The sequence below is a fragment of the Melozone crissalis genome, unplaced genomic scaffold (genome assembly GCF_028551555.1).
Source record: "Melozone crissalis strain CALT ecotype California unplaced genomic scaffold, PUWL_Pcris_2 ptg000006l_1, whole genome shotgun sequence".
Classification (NCBI taxonomy): domain Eukaryota; kingdom Metazoa; phylum Chordata; class Aves; order Passeriformes; family Passerellidae; genus Melozone; species Melozone crissalis.
In genome coordinates this window covers 40,307,821-40,326,041 of record NW_026535784.1, presented here as the reverse complement: position 1 = coordinate 40,326,041, position 18,221 = coordinate 40,307,821, and the positions used below count along the sequence as shown (strand labels likewise).

General features: G+C 40.9%; 2 protein-coding genes across 3 annotated transcripts in view; one reads left to right on the top strand and one right to left on the bottom strand.

Moving 5' to 3' along the window:
• The window catches only part of GSTCD (glutathione S-transferase C-terminal domain containing), a 47,421-nt gene extending 46,801 nt beyond the window's left edge, over window positions 1–620 (bottom strand). The window contains exon 1 of the mRNA XM_054295889.1: window positions 603–620. The gene's annotated coding sequence lies outside the window, so the exon portion shown is untranslated. The remainder of the gene's footprint in view (window positions 1–602) is intronic.
• A 68-nt stretch (window positions 621–688) lies between these two features.
• On the top strand, window positions 689–17,544 carry INTS12 (integrator complex subunit 12). 2 transcript variants are annotated; one of them, XM_054294762.1, is made up of 8 exons: window positions 689–770; window positions 2,022–2,175; window positions 6,693–6,856; window positions 8,691–8,837; window positions 9,366–9,553; window positions 13,312–13,471; window positions 14,764–14,916; window positions 16,599–17,544. In XM_054294762.1, the coding sequence occupies exons 3-8, from the start codon at window positions 6,701–6,703 to the stop codon at window positions 17,175–17,177; spliced, it is 1,383 nt and encodes a 460-aa protein (XP_054150737.1). In that variant the 5' UTR covers window positions 689–770; window positions 2,022–2,175; window positions 6,693–6,700; the 3' UTR covers window positions 17,178–17,544. The 2 variants fall into 2 exon arrangements, with proteins under 2 accessions (XP_054150737.1, XP_054150746.1); XM_054294771.1 differs by lacking the exon at window positions 2,022–2,175 and having other exon boundaries at window positions 745–770.
• Window positions 17,545–18,221: the final 677 nt, after the last annotated feature.

Here is an 18,221-nt window from a genome sequence, read left to right as displayed (position 1 = left end):
TACAGACAAATAAATAACTACATAAACATCCTCTTCCTTTTAGTCCCTGGAAAAGATCCTATTGATTACTATCCAGTAAAACGAAACTTTTGTTAAGCAGGCGCGTTAGAATTCGAGAAATGTTTAACACAACGCCACTTCAAAACGCGGCAAATATTTAACTTAGTGCAAAGCATTATTTGTGCTTTAAGGTACATAACTTGAGAGCGTAGAGTTATATTTCTATCCAAGACGATTCATTTACTGGATGCGTCACCCTGCATAGAAGGGGGATGCACAGAAGAGCTTCGGACCCGAGCTTCAGGCAGTTCTAGGAATGAAGTGGAAGTTGGGGACGGCTCTGGAGAGCCAGACGCGGACGGGACCCGGGGGATGGAGCCGGTACTCCGGGGGATGGAGCCGGTACTCCGGGGGATAGCACCACACGCCTGAGCTCGGCTGAGAGCGACAGCACCGAACCAGGGCTCCCTCGCAGCCCCGCTCGCTAAAGGCTCTGCTCCTAGCTGCTCTTAGTGCCCAGGCAGAGCTGCCAAACCATCCCTGGGACTTTGCCATCACCACCTTCCCCAGATCCTGCCCTCTCTCCCACTCCTTCTCCTTACCCCGGCCCGGCCGCTTCCGCCCCGGCTCCGCCCCTTCCTGCGCCGCCCCGGCCCGCACGCACTGCCCGGAACTGCCGCCCGCCGCCCGCGCTGCGCGGGGACTGCGGTGGCGGCGGACCTGCCGGGGCGCCTTCCTCCTCCTCCTCCTCCTCCTCGTTCTCGTCTCCGGTGAGACACCAGCGGGCGGGAAGAGGGGACTTGAGAGGAGGAAGAGAGGATCGGGAAGAGGAAATTTGGGGGAAGGAAGAGGGGGACTGGGAGGAGGCAGAGAGCGAATGGGAGAATGAAGGAAGAGGGGAGCTGGGAGAGGGAAGAGGGGGTTTGGCCACAGGAAGAGGGAATTTTGGGGTTGGGAGGGGAAGAGGGGGTTGGGAGGAGGCAAAGGGGATTTGGGAGCGGGAGGAGGCGTTAGGGACAAGAAAAAAGGGGCTGCGAGAGGACAGTAAGGATAAGTTCGGGTGGGAGAAATTGGGTGTTTGGCAGGAGGGAGGAAGAGGGAGCCCTCAGGCACACCTGGCTGCTCTTCCCCTCGGGCCGGGTGAGCTCTGGGTGTCCCGGGGGCCCGGAGGGAACGGCGGCCACGCTGTCCCTGTGGGACACGGCGGTGCCAAGGGACGGCCCCTCCTGGGCACACGTCCATGCGGGGGAATAATAGTTGTAGCAGGGTGGTATTTTATTCTTTTGAGCATTCTAAAGTGTTGCTTTCAGGTGAGAGGCCTTTCCTTCGTTGGTAAAAGGAAATCCCAGGGAGAAATTTGCAGCGAGTAGGTTGCCGAGGGTCACGTCGTGGCTTTGGCGTAGCTGTTTCAGAAATTTAACTAAAGTTTGCTTCTCTCCCTGAGAAATTACCAGGAGGATGATATCTAGGAATTTGTACACTTGATAAGTTTCAGTGTGGACGTTGAGTATTGCAAAGGTGAAAACAGTAGTGGGGGTGTACTGAATTAACCAGTGGCTTAAGCCAATGAGTAGTGATGTGTTGAAACACCTTCAGGTCCATTTTCTGCAGGATGTTGAAGCTCAGTGGTAGCAGGGCTTAACAAATCTCAGTGGTGCAGGTACAGTGATCACAAAATATCCTGAATTGAAAGGCACTCACAAGGATCATGCCATTTATCAGGAAAAGGATTCACAAGGAAAGTACGTCGCTGCTGCTGTGTGGAACAAGTGTGTTAGTGACAGCAGAAACAGATAAGGGTCAAATAGTTGATGTCTTCTTTGCCACAGACTTGACCTGTAATGTGTCCCAAGGCCTTTTACCACAAGGCAGAGCTTAAGGAGAGGAGGAACTACAAGTTGTGGAAGAGGATTGAAGCAGGATTGTTTCCCTGATAAGTCCATGGGCCGGGGTAGACTGCGTTCAAGGGTGCCAGCAACTGACAGTGTCTTCACAAAGCTGCTTTCTATCGTCTTTTAAAGGCCATGAAACTGAGGGAGATCCCAAAGACTGGAGAAAGGCAAATCTTATCTTCATAAAGGGCAAGAAGGACAAGCAAGAGAACTCCAGACTGATCAGCCTCATTCCTTCGTGCTGAGGAGGTATTGCGGAGGAAGCCATTTGTGGCATAAGAAGGTAAAAACTGGGCATAGCCAGATCTACCAAGCATAAATAATGCCTGATCAATTTGCTTGTCCTCTGTGACTAAATAGCTAGATCTGGAGGTGGAGGGAGTGTTGGATACCATCTGCTGATGGCTTAGTGGCATATAGTGGGAGCTTTAATTTTCCTGAAGATATTGTTGGAAAGATAGAACCAGTCTTTGTACTCCCATGCACAATGGGAGAACGAGAGACAGCACAACTTAAAACCTCCAGTTCAAAGCAAGGAAATGAGGACGGTGAGGCAATGGGACAGGTTGCCCAGAAAGATTTGTGCATTCCTGTCTTTGGAGATTTTCAGGATCCAGGTAGAAAAGTCCTGAGCAAGCTGGACTGAATTCGGTGTTGACTTTGCATTGAACAGGAGGTTGCAGGGGGTGACCTTGTGGGTTCCTTCCACAAGGCATGATTCTGTAATCCTGAAATAATATGCTGTTTTTGTGGAGAAAACAGCAAATAGAGGGCATTAGTGTAATTTTTTAAATATTGGATAAGCTGGTTACAGTGATATTGATTGGAATACTAATTTAAAAGAACACTATAAAATATGTTGTAGAATAGAATGTAAAATTAAGGATGCCAGTACTAGTAACTCCATAGCAGGAGATCTTATACGTGTCTTAAAAGATTCTTTGAAGATGATGACAAGGAAATTAGAACTGATTAATACAATTGTTCTCATTAATACAGTTATCCAGACTACTGAAGTGCGTGAGTTTTGAAATGTCCCTTGTGGAAAGTTACTGAGAAATTATCCTGTCATAAATCAAGTGCTGATTAAGATACTTAAGTAGCAAAAACTGAAAATAGAAGTTCATTTTTTTTTCTTCTTTTAAGATTTTCCTTAATCTACTTTGATAAGACTCATCAGGTCTGAAAGTGACCTGTAAGAGGCATTATTGGTAAATAAGCAAAATCTGCCACTGTCACTTGTTAATAGATGTAGTCAGGAAGGAGGTAAATTCTGAGGAACAAAAGGATCCAAAGTGACAGGGAAAAGTGAATTTATTATATGGTAGTAAATGAAGAACAGTGCAGTGAGTGTGTTGGAAGGAATTATAAGCTGTTGATTCATGTGACTGTGTTTTAAGGTAGCTGCAACAGATCTTGAAGGTAGCTGAAAAGGATATGTGAGTGAAAGGCCTTTTAATCATAAGTGACAGTAAAAAATAAAAATATTGATGAGTCTATAAAAGGATGGCATAATAGCAGAAGTCCATAATCGCATTGCAATGTAAATAGAAGAGGTGTACTTTCTTGGAAAAACATCTTTAGTGGTACACCTGCCTCAGAAAATAATAGGAATAGGAGCTCAGACACAAATGGTTGAAAATATGACCATATCTGAAAATATAATGGAAGTAGATCCATTTGGCTGCAAGTTATGGTGAATAAGATAACACATGGGCAGGTATGCAAAACAGTAGATGGCAAATGAATGAAAAAAAGAAGAGGGCTCCTACACCCTATAAATCTAGTAAGTTTTAAATTGGAAGACCATGTGTTCTGTAGAGTGCACAGTTAAGATTGATTGTTTTTGGCAGAAGACAATAGTATACTCAAGAAATTAAAGAATCCTAAACTTCTTGGGTGTTTTAAGAATAACAACTCACTGAATGACATCTGTGTTTCCCCATAGATTTAAATCACTTAGAATAGTCCACCTTGGGAGGTAACAGCAACCTAGGCTGAGAAAGGTGCTTTTAGGGTTAGCCTGATGGGATAATGCTGAGTTGCAAGAGGGTGTGCTTGCTTGGTGCAAAACCTGTTCTGCTCAGGGTTCAAGGGTTTTAACACAGCCCTCTGATCTCACAGCTCATTATCAATCCAATGCAGAAAAGACAGTGTCATACTCACTCTTTTCTAAATAGCATTTTAATTTTTATTTCCTATACTAAGATTCCACTTCAAGAAGAAAGTCAAGGAGGTCTGTCTTACAGAATAGCCTGTGGCATCATCATTGAAACACTGCTGTCCTTGTCTCAAGGCTGTCACATTGCTGTATGCTGACTTGACTGCGAGAGGAGCAGTTTGTGCATGAACACATGAAAGAATGAAATTGTATCTTAGGTTTTTAAGTGTCAGTCCACCCTTTGATACTTTGGAAAGGGCCACTACCAAAAGCAATAATCTGCCTTTTGGACCAGGACACACATTGTTAGTAACCTGTTTGACAGCAGTGTTATTATGGTCCCATAAGGACAGCATAGTTATCAATTTGCTTTTTTCAGATGATGCTGGTTTTAAGACAGTTAGTGATGTGTTCATTTTTCCATTGAATATACTTCCCTTCTCTAACTCAATAATAGTTTTTTTTAATTTGAAAATACATTCCTAAACTGAGCATACTTGAACTCTTTACTAAGCCCATTTTTTTCTCTTCTCATGAGAAATTTCTTGTGATATCTTAGTCGTAAGTGTAGTAGCCTGGGACATTATAATTGTCCTCAAGAACAGAGAAAGAACTGCTGTAATTACATAGCAAATAAAGGAATAAGTATGGAGAACCCTTTTGAAATTTGGGGTTTAACAGTTCCTTTCAATATATGTCTTTAAAAAGCTAGAGCTAGAAACAAATCTGGGAAGTGTTACCTTCAGAGAGATGAAAATTGAATTATGTTTACATTTCTTTTCAAAATATAAAAGAATGGCTGTGAATGGCTGCCTGTTTCTCATGTACACAGATATATATTCCTACTAGAATTCCTCTTTTGCTCAGAGAAGAACTTGAAGGATTTTTTTAACAGGGAGTTCTACAAAATTTCTGAAATTAGTGTTTCGATTCTGAGGTTTTCATTCAACAGAGGGTTTAGCAGAGTCCTGGTTTAAGTGTGTGGTGCTGACACTTGGAAGGCATGTTCACAGAACAAAGAAGTGTGGGACATAATCTACCCACAGATCTCAAGAGCAGCCTGAACGTTTATCAGAGGTAGATGAATAAAGAAAAGAGGGTATGTGCTCTCTGTGCTCTGTGAATTCACTTTTTGTCATCATCAGAGAGAGACGGAATTGCCGGGACAGGGCTTGCGCTGCAGTCTGTGCTTGATCAGTGGCACAGCCGAGTAGCTGGTGGGTAGCACTGCCTGGCAGAAGTTCTGTGGCCACCAGAAAATGATTTGTCGAGTAGCAAAGATTAAGGAAGAGAGATGAAGCTCTTGAAGAGGTTTCTTAGCTCTCTGCTGGGTCCATTGATAAAATGCCTATGAAGTTCTGTACGTTGAACTCTTTCATGATCTCAGTCAAGCGATTCTCTGGTGTCTCGTGAAAGCTCAGCATGAGATAAAGGTTCCTGGGGACTTGTAGGCAGGTGTGGAGGGAACCAGTGCTGGTGTTTTGGCCAGAGAGGTAAAAGTTCACTGCCATGAATATCAAAAGGAATTAATCAGACAGAACCTTAGAAGCTTCAGCTGAAAAAGCTGTCCAGACAGTGCTTTTGATGAAAGAACTCATGAAAGGTTTTTCAAGAATGTCTTCTAGATTATTGTAGGTAAAAACCCAAACCCACAAACATCTTGATGTGTTTTAAATGAGACCTAAAGGGATTAATAACAATAACACTTCTCATACATTTTTAGAAAAGATCAGGAAACTTCCCATGTTATTTCTTAAATTATTGTTATTTACTGATTTAAGTTAGCTATCGATCTTTGTAGGAACAATTTTTGGTGTAAATTCCTTAGAGTTTTTTAAAGAAATTAACACAGTGCTCCAGAGTGCAGGAATATATTGCTATGAGGCAAAGAGTTTTTTAAAGTCATTGTAACGTTTTCCTCAGTTTATTCTATTTCCATGGACACTGTGGCATCTCGCAGCTCTGGATAGTCATTATCTGACATTACACTTAGACTGTCACATGAGTATGTGGATAGGTCACAACCTGAATTACAAATCTTTTCACTGTTTCAGCTAAATTTAAGAATGTATTTTTTATATATATATATAAAATAATACACTAGCTGTTTATATCTTACATGCTACAATGACCTGTTCTTTTCAGAAGTTTCAAAAGTTAATTTTTCTACAAGTAAGATTTTTCCTAGTTGCTCTTAAATGATCAATGAGTTAGAAATCACTTATGTGCAAAAAGGGTTAAGGAGAAGGGTGGTGATTGCTTTTTTGAAGGTAATATTTATTTTTAATACTTTTCAATATTTTTATATATGAAATATCAATAATATGATATTATAAATATCATTATATGATAATTTTTTTTTCATTTACGTAAGTATGATGAGTTTCATTTCTGAATATCATATATGCCAGAGAATGAATTTGGCATTTCAGATGTCCAGTCATATTCTAAGTTCTGCAGCACTGAAATTCACAGCCATCTTTAATGATAATTAATTCGCATATAATCCTTGCTGTGGTTTAATATAATTACATTTTAAAAAGAAAAGAAATCTTCTATTTGCCATATGCTGTTTGAATTATGCTCCATGTGAATAAAGCTGTCATTGTTTTTCGTTTTCCTTTTAACTCACGTTGAAGACGCAACTATGGCTGCTACAGTGAACTTGGAGCTGGATCCCATTTTTCTGAAGGCCCTGGGCTTTTTGCACTCCAAGAGTAAGGACTCTGCTGAGAAGCTGAAAGCACTCCTCGACGAGTCGCTGGCCAGAGGAACCGACTCCAGCTACCGTCCCTCTCAGAAGGTACTGGCGTTGGGCAGCATGGCTCCTTTCTGTGAGCCTTAATAAAGCTCCTGCTGGGCTTGGTCCCTCTCTTACAGCTGGGAAGTTAAAAGAGAATCAGAAGTTGAGGAAAAAGTAATCGTGGAGTGTTCATATTCATCATTCCCCTTTTCCATACAACATAATCCTTTCAATTAATGGAAGTTAATGGGAAAAAAATCTTTTTACCTTGTTGATCCACCAAGACTTAAAAGAGATATTCAGCATTATATCAGACATGCTGTGTAAGGTGCACTCAAATTTACATATTTCTGCAGTTACATTTCAGAGCTAAAAGTTCTTTAATATATAGATTACATTTGCCACAGAGAAATAAGAAACAAAATACGCTATTTACCAATAAAGCTGTATCTCTTTCCTTGAAATTCTGTTGATGAAGTCATAGGAGAAAACCACCAAGTGGTTCAAAGCAGAAATTATTTGCAGGCTGAAACCATTGCTGTCCAATGGACAAACATTACTTTTCATCTACTGAAAATCACTGAGCACCTGCTAGAGAGAATATTTGACTGTGAGATGAGCGTATGGAAATAGCCAAGCGGGGCCATCCTCGTGCAACTGTGTATTGCCATATGGATAATGAGGTCTTGTTCTCCCCTAGGATGCCTGCATGTCAGCCTGCTGTGTTCTAGTGATGGGCTGTATGCTGATACATTTGCAATATTTCATTTCTACGTGTCTCCAAATAACTGAAAGGCACTAGTACTGCTCAGCATACATCACGCTTTACTGTGTGGTCTAACTCCTTTCTGTTAACTCCCTGAAACCTAACACAGGTCTCAAAACTCTCAGGTGCCCTTCATCTCAGAGCTCAAAAAAGAAATGTGTGGTTTGAGGAGGAAGCAGGGAGCAGAATAACAGTGCAGAGAGGTTTGGGAAGCCAATTCTAATAACAGCTTGGCTGGAAGTCACCTGCCCTCAGGTGAAACTGAAGCTCAGGCCAGAGGAAGAAATCTTTCGTTCTCTTTTCAGTATATATCCAATATCAGCAGGACTATAAAGGTCAGAAATGAAAAAAAAATACAATCATTCTTCTTGCATTTTGAGGCTGCAGGGTGAATTTGTGGTTGACCATGAAATCCAAGCAGAGAGTAGGGAGCACAGGATTACCACAGTCAAGTCAAGGAACTTTGCGGGGCTGAAGCTCAGGGCTGAGGACCTGTCCCAGTATACAGCAGAGAATTGCTCCCATCTTCCCAGCTGGGAGGGGTACCTTGTTCATGCCCATCAGTGTGACTGTCACTCATTTACAGGCTCTCCTGATTATTATCCATTTGCTGACACTAATGTGTCTTTAATGAGAACAATTGATTTCTGTTGATATCTAAATTTATTAATCTGATAGACAAATATGGACTGAGATTAAGAGGAGGTCAGTATTTCTCTCCATGAAGGAATGAATTATTGATGTCTGATTATATCAGCTGTTAGCTTGTGTTTTTAGCTTATATTGAATTTTGTCCCTAGAACTATCTGAAAATTCATGTTCATTACCTCTTTGAATTTTAAAAGCAGAAATGTCTCCTTTTTAATTAATGTTCCAAAGAGGATCTGTCTTTGGAAAAGGAGCGCCTTTTCCTCAGAGAGGTGAGTGGTAAGGGAAGATGTTATTAATTCTCTGCAATTGTTGATGTAATATGAAAATATTTTAAGAAATGTTTTTTTTATATAGAAAGTGTATATGTAGATCGGTGTTGTATGGCATATTGTTTGCCTGTCCTGTTATCTCACTAATTGCAAATTAGGTAGGAACTGAACAGCAGAATTTGGCTTCAAGTTTTGTTTCTGTTTCCAGGAAGTAGAGCAACCAAAAGTATCTGTCACCAAACCCATTAAGCAAGAACCTAAAGCTTCATCCAGTTTGCCTTCTGGCAACAACAATGGCAAGCCCACTGCATCAGAAAAGGTGAAAAAAGAAACAGAAAAGAGATCTGCAGATAAAGTAAGTTATTTTTGTTCTCTAGTGAAATAACTTGATTAATGAACTCAAAGGTGTTTTAGACAAAAGCTCCCCTTTTCAACTCATCTTCTCTTCAGCTCATCTAGCCTGTGAGTTACATTAGCCAGTCATGTTGCCATTTGGGCAATCTAATGAATATCTTCTTGTAATTATTCTGTGGTTATTTTTCCTGCTCGTTGTGGGGAGGTTGGACTTAAAGGATGTCTTCCAAACCATTCTGTGTTTTAAATCCTAGGAGATTATCTCATAAAAGATTACTAAAATGTAGCAAGTTGAAATGCGATATTCCCAAAGCTTTTTCAAGGATTTTGAGGTGAAGTACAAAAAGGGAGCTTGAGCTTCTAGTTCATAAATATTTTGAAGAAAATGTGTAATTAAAGAAAATACATTGTGTGTATGCTGCATAAAGTACACCTTCTTATACTGCTAATAGAACTGTTCCATTTTAACTCATTTTAATAATCTGCTAGCTTGTTGCATTTTCACATTCTGTATGTGTGTGTTTAACAGACAAAAGGGGATCCTGCTGAAGGAGCTGATGCACCAAAGAAGCCCAGGGTGGAGAAGCAGGAGGCTCGTTCATCTCCTATTACAGTTCAGACGAGCAAGGATTTATCCATGCCTGATTTATCCAGCTTTGAGGAAACCAGTGCTGATGATTTTGCCATGGAAATGGGATTAGCCTGTGTTGTTTGCAGGTAAGTCAACATTGCTTCTTTCTAGCTAGGTGTAGTTACCTTTTTTTTTTTTAATTGAGTTAATGCTTCTCAAAGTTTTTATTCTGGAAATAACTTAATCACTTAATATCCAAAACTGGTAATGCATTTAAGGCTCCTTCATGAATAAGAATGGTTTCTTGAAAATGGAACTTTTAGAGAGTGAACCAGCTTTTCTTCTGCAGGAAAAGACAAGTGAAAATAAAACTAGATAAGATGCAAAACTATCATGACAAATACATTTTTCAGTTATCACAAAACAAAATATTAATGGCTAGTGATAAGTGTTTTTTTAAAAATCAGTTCTCATCTGAAAGTACTTTTAGGTGGTATTAATATGAGATCTGTACGTGTTGCTCTTCTTTTCTTAATCATTTGACATTAGTTTACACATAGCCATGTTTTATCAGCAAATATATCAGCAGTGAAGACAGGTTGTTTTTAGGTTCCAGTAAGGGCTCTAAATCTGGACTTATTAGCATGGTACTAGCAGTTCATTTATTGTTAACAGATATGCAAAATACTTTTGAATAACTATCCCAGGATCAAATCACTCACACCAGGATTTTGTTTCGCAGATCATTTATATCCTTGTTAGGCCCCAATGCTGCCAAAAAGAACAGTTTGGCTCTCCCAGTTTTACCTCCCTCCCTCGACTGTTTAGGGGGGTGTATTGCCAGTACAGTTTGTGATCAGCTGAATCAGCCCCTGGATCAGCTCTCCACGTGGGTTTTTCTGTAGGTTTGGGTTTCAGTCAGCTCAGTAAGACTAAATGCTTATGCTGGCACATGTGTAGAGCCAGGACAGAGAAGAGGCACAGGCCTTTTGGCAGCAGTATGTGTTTTAGCTCAGCTTGAGTCAGTTGGGAAGCGTGTGCTGTAATATTATTCTTTCATCATTTCCATGGTTATTCCTGTTGTGAAGATAGGGAGGTGTTGTCAGTGCACAGAGGATAAATGTCTGTAGTTACAGATGATTGTACTGGTGACCAGTTGGGGTCCAATGGGATTTCATGTTACGCCCATGTGTTAGTTAAATATTTAGTTTCTTGTTAGAGACATTGAAAAAGGAAGAAGTATCTGAACTTTACCTTTTTTAAATATCTGAACTTTACCTTTTTTCCTGCAAATTCCATTTTGGATGTCTCCTAAAAGAGGCAAAGCCCCCTTCAGTGGTATGTTAAAATGCTACTAAAAATAGTAAGGTATTACCTTTTTTGGCAGGAGGGGATAATGAAGTTTCATTTATACAGTCTTGACTGCTGTGAATGATTAATTCTTTGTCTTCCCTGGCAAAGAAAAACACTTGCAGGCATAATGAGAAATGCCTGCAAAGTAAAGAAACAGAAGAAAGGAAATGCAACTCCTGTGCCCAGTGTAGCCAAGACTTTGAAAGGCACAGGCCAGAGATATGGCTCCATTAGCTGTTCCACAGTCCATGTTTATTTAACCTGGCTGCTGAAGCTTTGCTTCTGCCCCTTCATGGTCCCCAACTTGAGTGTTCCTGTAAAAGATGTATCTACCCTGGCTAACTAAAATACCTCTGATGCCAGACAGAGGGAGAAGCACTGCTGGGAAAGGAACAACTCATTAGAGAGAGAGTGGCAACAGTCACCCCAACACTCTGGATTGTTTTCATTTTACATGGAACCTGCTGAAACAGATGTCACGTGGTTGTCTGTCTCCAGCTCACGCTGGACTGGATGTTTTTCAGAGGACTTGTGCTTTAAAGTTCTGAATCCAGCACATTGGTCAGACAGTATTCCTCTATTTATTGCACCCCTTTTGGTGTGAGCCAAAATAATAACATCCTGTATGTTTTTAAAGTTTTTATCTTGAGCCAAAATAATAACATCCCTGTACATTTTTAAAATTACATCTCTTAATAACTCAATTATTCAAACAGTTGTGAATGAAAACATGTCAAATTGCAGAGTAGGTGGAGTTCGTAGCAAAAGAGTGTATATTTATATTGCTTAAGAAGGCAAGTTAACAAGAACCCAGCTGTGGGTTCACAGATCCAAAAAAGTGCTTTTGCATATTAACTATTCCTTTTTAGAGATGTAAAAACTAAAGCAGAGGCATGAAATATTTCTTCAAGATTTTCCAAGTGTCAAATGTATTTTCATAGTGATTAGGAGTAATTAATGTTGATGCCTGTGGTGTTTTTCTTCTTGTTCTTTTATATCAAGTTAGTTGTTCTTTTTTACTGAGTTAGGCATAAGGAGGGGAGGAAAATTAAAATAACTTCATCCTCTCCAGTACTTGTAGACTGGGAAAAACACGACAACTCACCAGTTATGGAGGCTCCTCACTGGCTCCTCAGTTGTACAAAGAGGAAATACTCCATGAAATTTGTAGATGATAGCGAAATTTTCCTCCTAAAAAAATGCTTTTAAAAGACTGGTGTGGAAACAACCACCTAATTTTCTATCAATACTTGTTTGTTTGGTTGGTTTTTGAAGGAAAAAATCATTAGGTTTATTTCTTAGTAATGTAATAATTTAAAAGTAACTTGTTTCTGAGCATGAAGAATCCATGGGTTTTTAATCAGTTGGGGGTTGGGTTTTGTATTTTTAAAGTAGGGTGAGTCTCCCTCCTTGAGACTATTTGTTCTGATCCAGTTTATTTAGGAATAGAAACCAAACAAAACATCTTTTCAATATCCTGAATGTAAAATAATGGACCCTAGGATTTCAGAAAAGTTTCCCTTTCTGTTTTTAAGTAGCCTGTTTAAAAGAGAAATCTTTCTTAGAAAATGTTCCAGTACTTATATGGACAATACCTTCAGACTTTGTTTTTCTGTTACATAAAGAAATAAGGGATTACCTTTCCCCATGTATCTACAAATAGAGTTTCCATGGTTACCTGGGTACCTGCTCCTCGGGGATATGAGCAAAAGCAGCTTAGCAATTAAATAGCTTGATTTGTCATCTGAAAGGAGGAATTGTTAGGAAAATGGTGTTTGGGTAATTCACAGGCAGACTCCCAGCCATGTATATATCACTAATGTGTCATTTGTACAGCGTGATTACTTTCAGCAAGGCCCACGCAAAATGAAGCCCTCATCACCAGCTTGCATGTTTGCTTCAAGGCAGGACTGCACAATTAATCCTTTCTATTCCATCTCTCCACGATTCTGGTATTATCTCAAATTCCACGTGTCTCTTTATGGGGTAGAGACCAAAGGGACAGCTAATAAAACATCTTCAAAGTAGCGTAGAGCTTGGGTGATGAGGCTTTTAAATCTTGCAGCAGAAAGCACTCCTACATGCTTGTCATTGAGAAATTATTTGTTCTTGAACTCTATTGCTCTGCAGCTGACAGCAAAATTACCCAAATGGAGACTGTCCCTCACATGCTATTATAATGAGGAAGTAATTGGTGTTCTGTGATGTATCCACAAAATGCCCAGGTGAACCAAAGTGGGCAAGGCTTACATCTCTGCTCTAAAAATCAAACAGAGAAATCAAGACTGTCATATACACATGTTTAATAGAATGGAAGTCTTCAAATCTCTTGAAAAAAATTACCTTTAAAAAATACCAAATTTCTGAAATGTTAGTTAGGAAGAACTGATACAGGAAGAAAAGGAATACATTTGATTTGCCATAGGTAGAAAATATATGTGAAAGGAAAAATATTTTTATTTTTTATCTTAAGCCTTGCAAAATTTTCAACAATTGGATAATCCTTTAAGTGCTTTCTCCCATAATCTGTTCTTAACTATTTGCTCTGCAGGCAAATGACAGTTACTTTTGTGAATCAGCTAGTGGAGTGTCAGGAGTGCCATAATCTGTACCACCAGGACTGCCATAAACCTCAGGTGACAGACAAGGAAGTGAATGATCCTCGGCTTGTCTGGTACTGTGCCCGCTGTACCAGGCAGATGAAGAGAATGGTAGGAGTCAGTTTTTTGTCTCGTGTGAGCACTGTTTGAATACAGCAGGCTATTTCTACTGTGTGAGAATATTTCCTGGGTTAGACAAGTCTTAGGAAGCAGGTTAGAGAACCATTTTTGTCAGCAGTGCTTCCCTTGCTGCAGCTGTGGTTTTTAATGTAGCATCTCAAAGAGTATTCTGTAATGCACTTCTTAAACAAAGCTTTTTAAAAATCAGGTGGCTGAAGAAAAGTGAAATAGGATTGTGTCCTGCTTGACAAGCAGAAGTTAAAACCTCTTTTTTTTATTTCAGGTGATACTCAGCTTGTAGTAATAGCTCTACAGTTTAAGTTTTCTTCTGAGCTTTGGATGTGAATGGTTCTTTTCCTGTAGGACAAGACTGCCAATTCCAGTCTGACATGTTGAATGTTCTCAGGGTCAAAAATAAGCTGAGGGTAGCACATTCCAGTTAAAAAAAAAATTTTAAAAAGCCTTTATTTTGATTTCTCTGCATGACTGAACAGTATCCTACCAGATTCCCACTCATCTCATTATGAGAAAGAAACATAAGAGCTTTGGGTGCATGGAACACTAGTGACTTTAGTTCTGATGTTTTAAAATCACACCCAGAATACAGAAAAATACAGCAGAAAATGTGTTTTGAAACTGTTCTTTGATAATTGAGCAAGTGTTATCTGTTGACATGGCTCCACTTAGAAACAAGGAAAGAAGGCAAAGTAAGATCCTGGCCTAGGATGTACCAACACTGACTGAAATATATGATTATTGTGATGATCTTCAGGCCTTTGAACTCAGAGGTGTGTTTGCTAGAGGTCAGTTCCTGCACAGGGTAGCCAGTTTAGCCATTGAGCAGTTGCCTTCAGTATGACCTTTCCTTTTTTTGTTTTGGCATGAATTCTGCCATTTTGCCTGCCACTTCTTAGCAGGCTCTTGCAGCCTACATCCCAGTGCTGCTGGACTGTGTCCTTGCCTTCTGCAAACTCACCTGTCTTTGCCTTGTTCTGTAAAGGCCCGGTGCTTTCCTGCTCTCCAAGCATCAACACTGCCACTCTTTCCACACTGAAATAGCAAGCTCTGTTCAGGATGCTTTTTGGCTGGGCCCTGGCCTCAGTACCATACCCAGCACATCTCCACATCCCCTGTTGCCTCAGTTCTCAGGGACCATTAAACCTGAGATTGTAAAGGCTAGATTGCAATCTTCAAATGCTCATGCTTTTTGTTAACAGTCAAAACAGTCCATGTTATGTGGCCCATAACTTATTCAGGGTATTTTTATCCTACCACTTACACAGGCTCAGAAGACACAAAAACCACCTCAAAAACCAGCTCCTGCAGTGGTCTCAGTTGCACCAGCTTTGAAGGATCCATTGGTCAAGAAACCAGAAATCAAGTTAAAACCTGAGACCCCACCAGCTTTTCTGGCATTCAAGAGAACAGAAGTCAAGGTAATGTAGTTTAAATTTACCAGAGGAAGAGTTTGTTGCACTGCACAGATTAATAGGGCTTTTTTCCAATTAGACCAATCTTTTCACATAAGATCCATAATTGAAAATAGTCATCAGTACCAGGGCATCGTGGGTTTGCATGAACACTGAAAGAATGGGGGGGAAAAAAACTCACTTCATGTGTGGATGCCCCATCCCTGGAGGTGTTCCAGATCAGGCTGGGTGGGGCTCTGAACAACCTGGGCTGGGGGAAGGCATCCCTGCCTATGGCAGGGAGATTGGAACTAGATGATTTCAAAATCCTTTCCACAACCTGAACCATTCTGTCATTTGTGGATCATATAAAATGTGTCATTTGCTCTCTGTAGCCAAGTAACTTATGTGTCTTTTGACACTTGGAAGGCTTTTTCTCATGGCAATAGTGGCACTGACAGTGCTGGGTTTACACTTGAATTTGATGATCTTGAAGGTCTTTTCTAGCCTAGATGGTTCTGTGATTCCATTGTAGTGAAAGTGTTGCTGACTTTGTGAGATTTAATTTGGGAGCTTCTTAAATATGGGCTTTCCTGCCCAATCCATTCTGTGATTCTGTTCTTTGATTCTTTGTTGCTTCATGTTTCTGGTTTTCCTAGTTAAAATATTGTCAAAAGTCAAAATGGTCAAAGGTGGTAAACCAGAAGCAGTGTAATAAATAACAGAGTAGTCTCATAAAGCATGACCCTTTCTTAGGAAAACACAGTTTTATCTGAAAATCAAAGCAATTATTAATGTGCTCAAAGCTCTGCCTGGATGCAAACCGTCATGAATACTAGGATGGGTATTGCTCTAGCACTCATGCTTGTGAATGACTTTTTTCATGTCAGCAGAGTTATTTATGTGCCTAAACAGGTTATAAGACCTGGGACCTGATTTCTTCCATCACCTTTACTGTTTAGAAGTTGTCTGGGTATACCATAAAAGAAGTGTTACTTGAATAGAGAGGTTTAGTTTTTGTTTTGACTCTGCCATTTGGTCTAACTCTGATTTAACATTTAACAACATATCATCCTCACCTGAAGCCTGGGGATTGTAGGATTTAAGGTGTGGGAAGTCAGAGCAGATAGCAAAGTGCTTCACAGGCAAAGGCAACCCATGTCTGCAGAAAGTTTGTCTTTTGCAGTACCTGAATGGGAAAAGACTATAGGATAGTATTTTTTTTTTAAATTCAAAGTAAGGAAACAGTTTAGATACTGCTACTTGGACAGTAAGACTGTAATAAATGCAATACTTAATTGCTCAGTGTCTGATTTTTGTCTGAGCTTCTGTCAGCTTGTTGAAAAGTGACACCTGGTAACAACAGTAAGCAAATTAAAAAGCAGCCAAGCCACCACCCTTTATATAGTTCACAAATTTGGACTTTTATTATTTATGGAGGGATCCCAGTGCTGTGTGGTAGTCTGCTAAGTGTACAGAAGAGAGGGGAGAAGGGATACTATGTTCTGTGTGCCTGGGAGATGGAAAGTTGGCTGCACCTGGCATCCTTTCCTGTTCTTGTTAGTACTTTTCAGCTGTGGTGACCCGTGATGAAATATTGTGCACTGGGTGTTCCTGGGAAGAGAACCGAATCAGAGGCTCAGTGTATTCCTGCTGTGATGTGTTACACAAATAGATGCTGCTATAATAAGAATGCTTATTTATTTTAGACCTCAGCAGCAGTTTCGGGGAACTCTGCCAGTACAAGCGTTTCCTCTTCAGCAACGAGTGGCCTTACAGGATGGGCTGCGTTTGCAGCCAAAACCTCCTCTGCCAACCCATCCACTGCCAAGCTGGGATCGACAGCACAGAGCGCTGGCGGGAAGCCTGCAGCTTCTTCAAATAACCAGAAACCCGTGGGTTTGTCAGGGCTGGCGACTTCCAAGACGGGACTGGGGGCCAAAATAGCTTCTGCCAACAACAGCGCGAACCCCGTGCAGCTGAAGCCTCCCCCGCCGCTGACCCTGGGCAAGACGACGCTGAGCCGCTCGGTGAGCAGCGACAACGTGAGCAAGGCGGGGCTGCCCAGCCCCAGCGGCGCCGCCCCCGGCACCGGCGGCGCGGCCGGCGGCGGCAACGGCAGCGGCGGCTCCGGCTCCGCGGGCAGCAGCGCCGGCAAGGCCGCGGCCGACACCGGCAACCAGCCCGCGCCCCTCAAGGGCCCCACCTCGCAGGAGTCCCAGCTCAACGCCATGAAGCGGCTACAAATGGTTAAAAAGAAGGCTGCCCAAAAGAAGCTCAAGAAGTAGTCTGGCTGCTCGCTGATGTTGTTGGTTGTGTTCCGTGAGACAGCACCTCAGTGTTGTTCTTAAAGGAAATCCCGCAGGTACTGGACTGAAGGAGGTTAAATCAGGGAAGCCCAAACCTTGCGTAATACCGAGGGTCAAACCTTAATAATTCTGGTATTCCTTCTGCCTTTCCAAATCTGTGAATTGGATCTGTTAGAGGAATTCATTATTACATCCTCCTGGTTTTGTAGCTCAAAGCACTGAAACTTGAAATTGAAGATGTTGGGTATTTTTTAATATTAAAACCCCCACATTTGTGTAGATACTTAATAAATTGAACTTGCTGAAACCATCATTCTTAAATGTCAATAATAAAATTATTATTAATCTGGGAAAGTCATTGCCACTCTTCTTTCACGCCATATTCCAGTACTTAAAATGCTTCAGATGTTCAATATTGTGCAGAACTTATTGCCTCAAATTCTAAAGCTTGTTAGAGGAAAAAATACTTTACTTTCAAAATTTAACTGTTTGACAACAGTATATTTAGATTGAGATTTTTGGTTTGGCAGTTTGCTAAATTGGCCTGTTTTGGTTTTATACAGTGAGAAATTTCAACTAAAAAAACAGAAGAGAGTCAAAACTGTCTTCAAGTTTTCTTAAAATGTAGAGAACTGTCCTGTATTTGAGAAGTATCAGGTATTCCAGCTCACCACTGTTACCCTGATCTGTTCTTCATGGTTTGTGCTCCCTCTCTTCATCCCAGCTGCTCCAGGTTGTGTTCAGCTTAGAATTGGCTCAAGGTGGGCGCTGGAAAATGACCTTGAGTCTTCCTCTCTGTGTCTAGCACATGGCAATTTCCCTCCATTCCTTCTGTGGTGAGGGGAGCATCTCTAAACATGAAAACATCTTGGACTGTATTAGGTTTGCATGGCCAGTGTTATTTTCTCCTTATCATACTCTGATTTGACAGGTAATAAGTCACATTAATCTTCCATGATGGCAATTGGTGAGTGGTTTCTCACTCCCCTTATCCTGACCTATGTCCCTTCCATCTTAGTTTCT

What these genes read in the sequence shown, in the direction of transcription:
- INTS12 (XM_054294762.1), top strand. Translation starts at nt 6,701, where the DNA reads ATGGCTGCTACAGTGAACTTGGAGCTGGATCCCATTTTTCTGAAGGCC. An exon ending in GCTACCGTCCCTCTCAGAAG is followed by an intron (nt 6,857 to 8,690) that starts GTACTGGCGTTG and finishes TTCTGTTTCCAG; the next exon opens with GAAGTAGAGCAACCAAAAGT. An exon ending in TTAGCCTGTGTTGTTTGCAG is followed by an intron (nt 9,554 to 13,311) that starts GTAAGTCAACAT and finishes TTTGCTCTGCAG; the next exon opens with GCAAATGACAGTTACTTTTG.